Here is an 11,696-nt window from a genome sequence, read left to right as displayed (position 1 = left end):
TGGGCCTACAAAATGCAGTTTACACTAACAAATAATCACAGCGAGTTAATAATGCTTGTGTGTGTGTCTTTGTGTCCTAACTTTCTACCTATTTTTTCATGTGGAATTGTTGAGCGCCGAGGTCTTTGATATTAAGCATCAAAGAACAATTTCTCTTTTCAAATTCTAATCTCATCTGAGAGGCTAAAAAAAGGTATAATGTAGAGAACTGTGGTGAGTTAAGATAGGAGGATCACAACCAGCTACTAATCAGATTGTTATCAAGATCCCCAGATATTTATATGTAGACAAAGATGGCTACACGAAACATCCATTGTCGTGGCTTGTTATCAGACTTAATTACTGATATGAGAGGAGAAGAGCAGCGAGGAGAAGAGAAGAGGTTTTGCTTACATCTCCTGCTGGGATGTTAAATTGAGGAGGACATGTTTAGCGCACATTGTTATTTGTCTGTAATCAGTGCTTTCCTGTCAGTCACGATGGCTGAGATGAGAAAAGGAGAGGGGGTGGAGTGAAGCAAAAGAAGGAGAAGAGAGAGGAGGAAGACGTCTGGACAGCAATCAAGCGTACCACAAACAGGAAATGTAAGCCTGCGGATGCCCCAGCTGTTGTGTTGTTTGGCCTCACTGCTGTTACTGTTTTAATTTAAAGCAGCAGGAATCACTCATACGACAACTTTTCAAGTGTCAGGCTCCGAAAATAGTTTGTTTACATTAAGAGAATTTTCCCACTGTTTCAACTGGCCCAGTGTTTGGAGAGAATCCATGTTGTTTGCGTCTATGCTTCCTTTACTGAACACTTTACTGTGCGTGAGATGGACGGGAAACATGCTGCTAAGTGCTTGTGTGTGTGTGTGTGTGTGTGTGTGTGTGTGTGTGTGTGTGTGTGTGTGTGTGTGTGAGTGCGTGTGTGTGTGTCTGTCTGTGTGTGTGTGTGTGTGTGTGCGTGTGTATCTGTCTGTGTGTGTGTGCGTGTGTGTCTGTCTGTGTGTGTGTGTGTGTGTCTGTGTGTGTGTGTGTGTGTGTCTGCGTGTGTGTGTGTGTGTCTGTGTGTGTCTGCGTGTGTGTCTGTGTCTGTGTCTGTGTGTGTGTGTGTGTGTGTGTGTGTGTCTGCGTGTCTGTGTATCTGTGTCTGTGTGTGTGTGTGTGTGTGTGTGTCTGTGTGTCTGTGTCTGTATGTGTGTGTGTGTCTATATGAGGATGTTGTCTCAGTGGTTAATGGCTGATATTGATTACAGCTGGAACGTCCAAGTCACATGTTCCTCGGCCTCTCCAGATAACGAGGGTTAACCACTTGACCCCGTGCATGCCAAAAGGGCTCCGCTCATACCTGGATCCATAGCCCCGGCTGAAGCCGCATGTCCCACAGCTCCACAGAGGCCGCAGCCCTCTGGTCTCCAGCCTGGCCCGTAGATCACGGCTATGTCATAGAGCCACACCAGAGGGAAATGCGCCAGACTTCATTAAGGGCAGATTAAAAGCAAGAGGAGGCCACTTTAACTGTGATTTATTTTCACTGTGAGGTTGCTGGGTTGACTACAGGACCGCAGCGGCTTTATCCCGGAATGATGATGTCATGGTTTCAGTGTTTGTAAAGTGTAAATAGCAGATTGGGAAGGAACTATGTCCCTGGCAGCAGGGTTCATCTTGGAGTTTAGAGAGAGGAAAACAAAAGCTACAGAGAACGACTAACTAGTCTCCATTTTAGAGCTGAAACAAATCAGTGGACGATGAAGAGAATATTAGTTTGCAACCACTTTGATAATCTTTTTTGTCATTTATTCTCTCTAAATAAAATGATTTCCTGCTTCTCATTCTTTTATATCTTTATAAACTGAATATTTAGGCGTGTTTACAGCATGTCCTTCTGTTGGTCCAGCATTATGGTCCAGACTGGAATGTCTCAACTATTGGATTGATTGCCATGACATTCGGTACAGACATTGATAGTCCCCAGAGGATGCATCCCCCTGACTTTGGTGATCTCCTTATCTCTGCACTAGCACCCCATGGGGTTGGCATTTTAGTTTTTTAATGAAATATCTCGACAACAATTAGATGGATTACTTTGAAATTTCGTATAGATAATCATGGTTCCCAGAAGATGAATCCCACTGACTTTGATGATCCCCTGATCTTTCCACTAGCGCCCCCATGAGGTTGTCATTTTTGCTTTTTAGTGAAATACCTTGACAACTATTGGATAGATCGTCCTGAAATTTGGTATAGATATTCATGGTTCCAAGACGATGAATCCTCCTGACTTTTGTGATTCCCTTACATTTCCTACTGTGCCACTGGCAGGTCAAATGATAAATCCTTATGGTAAATTTTGCTCTAGTGCCATCATGAAGTTGACATTTGCGGTTTCAAGTGAAATATCTCAACAACTATTGGATGGATCGCCTGGAAATTTGGTAAACCCATTCATGCCCCTCTTAGGATGTCCTGTAATAACTTTCCCTTACGTGATTAACAATAATGAAACAAATCTTTAGTTTCTACCTGACTCCATTTGAAAGGATCTGAAGAGCGTCTGTGTGAGCTTCTGTGGTATCAAAGTACATTAAGGCTATTTATAGAAGCACTAATCACAGCCACCTATACACATTAACATGATGACCTCATTCCTTGAAAATGCTACTATTTCATAGGTGGCTGTCTGAAGGGGGGGGGAGGGGGAATCAAATTGCCTTCAGTGTGTGTGACTGAACATGGAAGCTTATCTCAATACACTCCTTTGTCTTTACATATACTGCACTGTGTCACATTGCATAACGCTTTTATGGTTATATAGAATAATGTGGACAGTCCAATATCTGTTACTTTTATCCTCCATAATCCTCTTGACCTGTATACGATGATGAGTTGTTCTTCTGCCACGTGTACTGTCGTAAAAGATTAGTTCTTACTGCTTCTCAAGGCAAATGTCTGTATTGTATTGTACTTGGCTAATAATGTGTTTTTGATTCTGCTGCTTCCAGGCTGTGGTTGGATCACACTCTTACAACAACAGCATGGTACTGTATGTCCACCATCATCGTCCTGTCCTGGAGCCATATTCCTATTGGCCACTCAGCTTTGGCCCGCAGCTGTGGCACTCGTCAAAGTTGTACACAGGAGGCGTCTCATTGGCTCGCAGCAGATCAGGTATCTATCTGTGCTCATCTGATTGGTCATCGAGGTATCAGGTATCTCAGAAGTCCCGGCCATCAGATGGGACAAGCCAGCTCTGTGGCAACTGGCCTGTGTTTGTTGTTACTATGACAACACTCTGACAGTCTTTGCTCCTGAGGATGCAGCAATGACAAAACTCTAGCAGCACTTGTAGCATAAAGAACAACTTTATGACTTCTGCAGACTTTTTCTCTTCTCTGTAAACCTTGGAAGTCGGGGAAGTTGAGCCAGAACCTTTAACTCTGATGCAGCCATGACACCCAGTTATCCCTGGCTCTCACATGAAACACACACAAATAGAAATACACTCAGATAATTAGAGAGCTGATGTTGAGCTCATTGTTTCACCAAGATGTGTGGGCTGTCAAGGCACAACAGGATGTAATAAAAAAAAAAAAAATCAGGAACCATGAGGCATGTCTTTAAATGTCTCTCATCTTTCCTTTCCAATTAGACTAACGCCCCTACTGTATTCCATGAATTGATTTCATCACAACCATTAGGGGGCGGCATAGATTGAATGAAAGCGCAAAATTAAGAGAAACTCCTCTCTCTCTCTCTCTCTCTCTCTCACACACACACACACACACACACACACACACACACACACACACACACACAAAGGGGGCACAGACATGGACATGATCAATTATGTGTCAAGCATTTCTTCCTCATTGAATGAATGGCCCAATGACTATAGGCTACTGACCGTCTATTGTCTATTGACACTGGAGACTAAGTTCTCATGCAGTTCATTATCCCAAAAGGGGACAGCTAGAAAGAGATCCAAAGAGACCATTAATCATCATTTCTTTCAGAGAGTAAAAAAGAATTGACCGAAATCACAGATACTGTAATCCTATACAGTAAATTATGAAGATTATTGTAGATTTAAATAAAATTCAGAATGGTTTACACTGAAAGTATAGCCTAGTTAAGATTAGTTTCCCTACGGCGAGATTTTGATAGGCCTATATTATAGGAATGTTATGATCTACATGGAAAAGGAGGTCCTGGGCTTAAAGGGGACAAAGTTGTTCTCCTGTAGGCACTTTTACGCACGCTCCACCAACCTATCACGCTCGTCTTCCTCACTAAAGCTTTCAGTATGACGAATAACTCCAAAGTCCATTTCAATTTGGGTCGATGGCTTGGGCCTAGGTGGTGGGGGCAAGAGATGTAGGGTCAACCTAATAACGCACTCCCAAATTCCCTCCCTCCCACTCCTCCACGTCCCCATAAATGCCTTCGCTTCCTGCTTCCAAGTTCGGACAGAGCGCTGTGATTGGCCGCAGCTCGCGCTGTGGGCTGTTCCCCCTGCGCTCCTTTTCGGCTCGGGTTACAGTTGAGCTCGAGCTGCTGCACTTACCGGAACGCAGAGAGTGTTTTTACTCGGTTAAAAAAAATACACCGGCATGGAAATGTTGGCGAGCGGATCTAGAGCCACCGAGCGAGCTGATGAGCAAGTCTAACCTTCCCTCGGCACTTTTTTTGTGTCCGAGCAGCAACAAACAAGCGTGAGACGTACAGTTTATTTACGCACCGGCCACGCATCATGTCCCACTCGGACTAAAGGCTTTACCCTGCTGGAGCGCAACACGCACGCGGAACGGCGCTGAGAGCCGGGAGGAATATTTACAATAGAAACTCAATTCCTTCGCGGAGAAGAATAGCAGGGGGAGGAGGAGTGAAAGATAACACTGGAATGAAGTGGACCTCGGGATTCCCAGCGTGCTGCGGAGTTGTGACTGATGGATGAATGTGGCCATCTGTAGGCTATATACAGCGACAGGTACAGACACGATCAGGGGAGCTCTGACAAAGACACGGCGCAGCGCTTCATCAGCAGCCGCATCGCCAAATTGTGTCCCCCACCAAAAAACCCCCAACTGTGGTTAGATCTGTTTAATCGCACATCAGATCGCATCGTTGACTTGTCTCTAACAGAGTAAGAAGGTCGTGAAGGGCTGTTTTTGTCTCAGCCACAGGTCAACCAGGACACTCGGGGCTGCTTTGCTCCCAGATCCTATCAAAGAACCGGGAGCTTCCTGCACGTCCTGCGGACAGTTCAGTCAAGGACACAGGGGTCTGGGCAGATTTTTAATAGGTCGGACAAAAGGACATGTATCTGATATCGAACTCTCATGCTCCCGACTGATCGTTGCTCACCTTCCCACCGGGCGAACCACAGATAAAGGCTGCTAGACGCACTGTCCGACGCTCTGAGTTATCGGCTCACTGTCTGTACATTGACCAGAATGGCGGGACTCGGTTGTTGGAAGTATTACCTCTGGATCTTTATTTTAATATGCAGGTCGGCGTTACCTTCTGCGAAATCGCTGGAGACTATAATATGGAGCTCGCAGAATCCCAAGTAAGTCTCGTATTTCATTTGTGCAAGCATGCCAAACTCGCTGGGTGTGTGTGTGTGTGTGTGTGTGTGTGTGTGTGTGTGTGCGTGCGTATTGGAGGACTAACATTACTGGAAAAGTTGCCATTGTGTGCAGACTGGGTTAAATGTTCTGTTAAATGTAGCAATTATCTGAAAAAAAGAAAATTGTAGTTTTAATTGTCATTGCTGCGCCGCACTATAGAAATGGTGTTGATTTATTTCTCAGTGGGGGATTTCCCAACACCAAAGAAACACAGTAGGTGCAGGCTTGTACAATATACTGCAGGCCTCACTTAAAACACAATAATAGATGGTTAATTATAGCAATTCATGATAATATTACATGTCATTTTATTACCAGATAGAGGGCAAAGTCTACTTGGACATTTGAGTTACGACTATCTCAGAGTTTGTTCACTCCTTCCCTACAATTTCTTGTAATTTATGTAATTAGCTGATAATGGATAATAAAAGTCAAAGAAAGCATGCCAAGTGTGTCAAGGTGTGGTCCAGTTAACTGGATCGATGATATTTTTCCTCTCAGTCCCGCTCAGGAGGCCTGAACATGGGCGACTTGCCTTCTTGTGAGGGCCACACTGCGTCCCAATTCTCCAAGTTTGAATTCAGTTTGCACCACAGAAATGTGTGATAAGATGGTTTCAGATATCAGAGGAACCAAATGCTTGAAACGAATAAAATTGTTCTTAATTGTCCTGGCTTGGATCCAGCATAATTTCTCCACATTAAAATCAAGGGCAAGTTTCTCAAAAGCATGCAACTGAAGCCAGACATTTTTCTAAAGATTCATATTATTCTCATCAAAACAAGCAAAGTGAGCCCAGACTGCTGATAATAAAATATGCTCTGGTAACAATTATCACCCACTTAGACTTGACTCCCACATTTGCATGATGTTGGAAAGCATACAAAAGGGGAAAATAAACAAAAAGGGGGGCTCTCTTGTAGTGGAGTTAGAGCTGACCTTCATATGAGCTCACTGCACCAAGGGGAAATGGAGAGTAGCTCGACCAGCTTATAACTAGAATTTACCCATTCAAGTGAATCCATGATTTATCCCCCAAATGTCACATGTCATAGGAGCTCGTTGTGCAGTCAGTGGGTATGAATATTGCTGCCATGTTCACTGGATTGTGTGTGTGTGTGTGTGTGTGTGGCCTGGTCTAATGGTGAGACTACGGCCCATCAGCTTTTATTTGACTATGGCTGCAGAGGTAGTGGAACAATGAGCGTCATCAGACAGAGATATGACACACACACACACACACACACACACACACACACACACACACACACACACACACCCATACATATATTACACGTGCACAAAAACCCACACCTCTTGTCAGTCATGGGTAGACAAATGAAAAAAAGGGGAGACATTTATTGATTGATGATGTCACCTGCAGGGAATGTTTTAGAAGGTTACCACGCTGGTTAAGGGATTGCAAGATCATTTCTCCATCTGTTTCTCCACTCGGCTCCTTGTAAAAAGCCCCACGCCGGACGAATATTTCATAAAGTTCACAGTGGAACAATAATGCACTCTGCAAAGTGTTCTCTCAACCTAATTATCCTGCTGCTCTGCGCTTAGAAAACAATAGACAATTATCTCGCAGTGTGCAGGCTTTGCAATAACAGAAGACAAACCTGTTTTTCTTCTGAAATGTATCTGTCAGCAGCAGTGTCTGATAGGCAATAAAAAAGGAATATGTGTACAGCAATCAGCATCTGTCTTCAGTCCTTGTTGTTTTAAACTCCATCTCTCTGTCTTGGCCTATATTATTCCATAGTGATAACACAGAGAGAGAGGCCTATAGAAATGTACAGTACACTATCTGGCGACTTATCTAGATTTACGATGTCTTACTTCCTGTTCCCACTTTGGGGAGCACTGCTGCCTCAGCTAATAAATTAATCTGGCCCTCTGCTTGCACACTGTACCACATACACGCACAATATAACAATACCAGTGCCTCCCTGCAGGCCGTGAGTTATGAGACAAAGTATAGGAAACCAGCAGGTTTGGGCCACTACGGTGTGTGTGTGTTTTTATTCCCCTTATGTGTGTGCAGGCTTATGTGCGGGTCCCCCAGTGTTCCTGCTGTTATGGATTTCCATGTGAGGATGCCATCACTCCCGCTCCTGCATTATCAATAACTGGGGTTGGCTTAATTGATTTCCTCCCAGCGTGCTTGCACAGGCAACATACATCATCACTGTAGCGCCTTCTGGAAAAAAGAAGTAGAAGAAGAAACATTCCTGAGTTTTATATCCACTGCAGGATGTATGAGACCTTTTTGATATTTAATTTGAGGCCAGATAAGTGAAATGGCGAGGGGGTAAAGGGGGTTGGATGAGCAGCCGTGCAGAAGAAGGCTGGATGTGTCAACTAGTCGGCCGGTAAAGAAGCTTCTAACATTTGATCAGAGCAAATCGGATTAGTTCTCATTTAACTGAGTGGGATTACGCCCGAAAATGTCACTTTGTTATGACTGATCACGTCCTATCGGTTTGGCTGAAGCATGCACAGCAATGTACAGTCATACTACACACACACACACACACACACACACACACACACACACACACACACTCACTCACTCACAATGTGCTAAGGAATTCTGCAGAGATACCAATTTAATGATAATCTGACAAGGTTGCTATGAGTGGTTCCTGCACGTCCCCTAACCCTCCTTAGCTAATATTTACCTCATGACCTGTAACCACCACAGCCAGTTTGCAGCAGCGCAGGAGACAAACAACATGATGTGAGAGAGGCAGAAAACACACTTGCACACCTCTGAAAACATACAGAAAAGAAACTCTGCTGCACTGATTTTGAACTCCTTGCATTTCGGTAAGGCTTGGAAACCGTTTGCAGACATTTCTTTGCCCTCCTGTGTGGGGCTTTGAAGCCCACAAAAGAGCACAAAATAGCGTAACAGCGAAAGAGGCGTCAGCTAAAGCCTCTGTTGCTGTCCCTTTACTTACTTATTTTGCTGTCCGTTGACCTCAGCTGCCTGGCTCACAGTTTAACAGTTGGCTGGTTTGGTTTTTAATGTGCGTGCATGGTTTAAAGGTTCAGGGAGTTTGATGATGATTAAACTGGATTTGATTAACACTGGGATATTTGGCAAACGTAGGGGGAAATAACTTTGAAATGATGAGGTGGCAATTTATTGTTAAATACATTTTTAAAAACAACATAATTGTATTAGACTGCTATTAGTATAATAAGTGCACAGAAGGCCTGATTAAAGTTGAAGAATTGTTTCCATAATTGAATACTTTGGGGGAATTTTTTCTAATAGGTGATTAGGAAAAAAACAAACGTCTACCTTATCTTTGTTTTTAGAACCAGATGTTATCAAAACAGATTTTGTAAAGGTTTGTTCTCGAACACAGAGAAACCTTTGACTCCTGCAAACTGGTGTTCAGAAACGCTTCACAGAGCTGACATTTAAATATAACGAGGATTTCAGCAGGAGCTTGAATAAACAAACTGCAACTGCAAAAACTTGAAACCGCTGCAACCTGTTGAACAAGAGTTGGATGAAAGTTCAGGACTAGAACAGAAACAGGATTTGGTTCCTTGTTAAGAGTCCGCTGAACGCTCCCCTCTGCTGCTCTCTGCAGTGTGGGTCACTGCTGAGAGGGTCAGAGGCCTGTTTTAGTTGCTTCCCCGCTGCCTGCCCCCTTTACCCCTTGCGATACACCTTCTTTCTCCCTGTTTCCCTGAGTCCCCCCCCCCCCCCTTTAGACTCTGATCGTGTTTCCCTCTGATAAAGATCTCATTACACACAGAGAGGACTCAGAGCCTGAGCCCCACTCAGAGAGAAAGAGAGAAGGCTGACCAATAAGAAATACTTCTGGAAAGCAACTGGCCCATGGTGCTGTAAAGGCACCCTGTGACTCCCTCTAAGGACAGCTGCGTTTGCTTTTATGTGCGTGCACTTCTGTGTCAACATGTCTGTTGTTTCAGTGGTGTGTAACGACAGATTCTTCATTTGGTTATCTTTGTGAGGCACCTGGGCTCAAAAAAGGAGCTGCAGCGCTTTAGGTTATTTCAGGAAAAAAAAAGGCAGTTTTTCCATCATGGTTTCGCTGCAGATGGACTCACTTTATCCGCTGGTGGTTTGGCTGCCACATCACTGAAAACTGATCATTCTGCTTTTTGTGTGTTATTGATGCATTCATTTCTTTATATTTGAGCACTCGTGCACATGAAACCCAGTTTTGTTTCCCGGCTTTGGGAGCATTTGCAACTAATTTTTTGATTCTTTTTTATGTGCATGTATGAGATCCCAACTGTTCCTCATGAACCAGTTACAGTTGGTTTTCTTTCAAGACATATTTTAGAGACTGATTCACAACTGGGACAACAGCTGAATGTAATGAGTCAGTTGGGAGAAGAGCTGAACAGATGAGTTAATTAATCAGTTAGAAAAAAACTATTAATATAGAAAATTGATCAGTGTTAGGCAATATTGATAAAAATCTTTTATTACTGTATTACAATCAACCAATATATTGTGATACATTATAATTACTAGAGACTCAGTTGTGAAACTGTTTATGACTAAACTAACCTGACAGGAATGTCTGCAACAATCCTGTTATACAACCAAAGATAGATACCACAATATAAAGATAGAAACATCTCACAAATGTATATCGTCTCATGGTATATATTGCCCACATAATGTGAGATTTCCCCTCGTTTCTGTTTTAAATAAATTAAAAATACTTTTGAATGAATAACTTCTTTAAAGATCTTTGGCTCCAAGAAATTGTCATGGGCATTTTTTGTAATGATTTTTTTGACTAAATGACCAATAAAGTAACAGACAAGTAAATTGATAATTAAAATAGTTAGTTGCAGCCCTAGAACAGACTATTATCTTAAATACATCTTAATCCTGAGAACCAGAGTTTGAAACTATACTAGACTCTCACATAGGCGTGTCAAACATGGGCTTATGTTGTCTGCTGTGAGTCACAGAAAACTATTACAAACTTGTTAAAACTTTTTGCTACTCAACATAATTGTTTTGGTAATAAAACCACATGAGTTGGATTGGGCCAAACACAGTATTAGATATGGTGTGGCAATTCAAGTCCAATTATTTTGTAAAATTGTTTTCATTTTAACTCAATTTATGTGTTCATACAATTACAGTCTCATATGAAAGGAACAAGTATAAGCTTATGGAAGTGAATGAGTGCTTGAGAGTGCATGTCGGTGTGCCATTGTTCTTTGTCCAGCCACAGAGGAGCATTAAGGAAGTGTTAGAAGCGTGCCAGTGTGCCCCTGTGAAAGTGTTGAGGGCCGAGTGGTGGACGAGTGTGGAGTGGCTGAACAGTGGCTGCCTTACAGGCTGTTAGCGACCCAGCTTCATTAGACGGAGGCCTGGCTGGCAGCAGCCAGGAAGTTCCCATCAGCTCCAGCTCTGCCAAGCAGAGGCACAGGCGCTGGAAAGCTTCCCTTAAGATTTCTTCTTGTCGCCTCGTTTACGCTTCAGCTGAATTAGGAGAAAATATAGGGATGCAGAGTTACAGGAAGTGGGGAAAAAAAGTTGGGCAAAAGCGGGGAAAAGTCTGCCTTTTGTTTGCCATCTTAGTTCTTTTATATAAGAGCAGTTGAAAATAAGGGGGATTAAACAGGAGAGGAAAAGAAGCTAATGTAGAGCGTTGAAACGCAGCCCTGGGCTCAACCGCACATCCTTTCTGTCCGGCGTAGAACTCCCAGATTACTTCCATGTGTCAGTGTGAGGGGAAAAGAGAGGGAGAAAAGAAAAAAGGGGGACAGTGAGAGAAAGTTGAGCGATTGAAAAGCAAGTGGACTTGGATTGGTGGAGATCAGCGGCGGTGTTGGACAGTGGAACGGATCTGTGTGACAGCCATCTCTAAAACCATTAGCCCTGCGGCTCCGACTCGGGAACTCGTAACCTCCTCCTCTGGACTGACCTCATAGACTTAACTCTTTCTCAGAGAACCCCTCTGTGCTGGGGAGGCAGACCTCATCAGACTCCAGGCCCAAACAGCGGGCAGGCAACCTTAACAGCCATCTGCACTACAAGTTCTTAAAGACGTCATGAGTTTTCACC

General features: G+C 43.5%; 1 protein-coding gene across 1 annotated transcript in view; it reads left to right on the top strand.

Annotated features, from left to right (window-relative positions):
• Positions 1-4,509: 4,509 nt before the first annotated feature.
• Positions 4,510-11,696, top strand: part of efnb1 (ephrin-B1) — a 60,597-nt gene continuing 53,410 nt past the window's right edge. Inside the window, exon 1 of the mRNA XM_078261244.1 lies at positions 4,510-5,550. Coding sequence (XP_078117370.1) covers positions 5,435-5,550 — 116 coding nt within the window. The 5' untranslated portion in view covers positions 4,510-5,434. The remainder of the gene's footprint in view (positions 5,551-11,696) is intronic.

Source organism: Sander vitreus, chromosome 10 (assembly GCF_031162955.1).
Source record: "Sander vitreus isolate 19-12246 chromosome 10, sanVit1, whole genome shotgun sequence".
NCBI lineage: Eukaryota > Metazoa > Chordata > Actinopteri > Perciformes > Percidae > Sander > Sander vitreus.
This window is presented reverse-complemented; position numbering and strand designations above follow the sequence as displayed.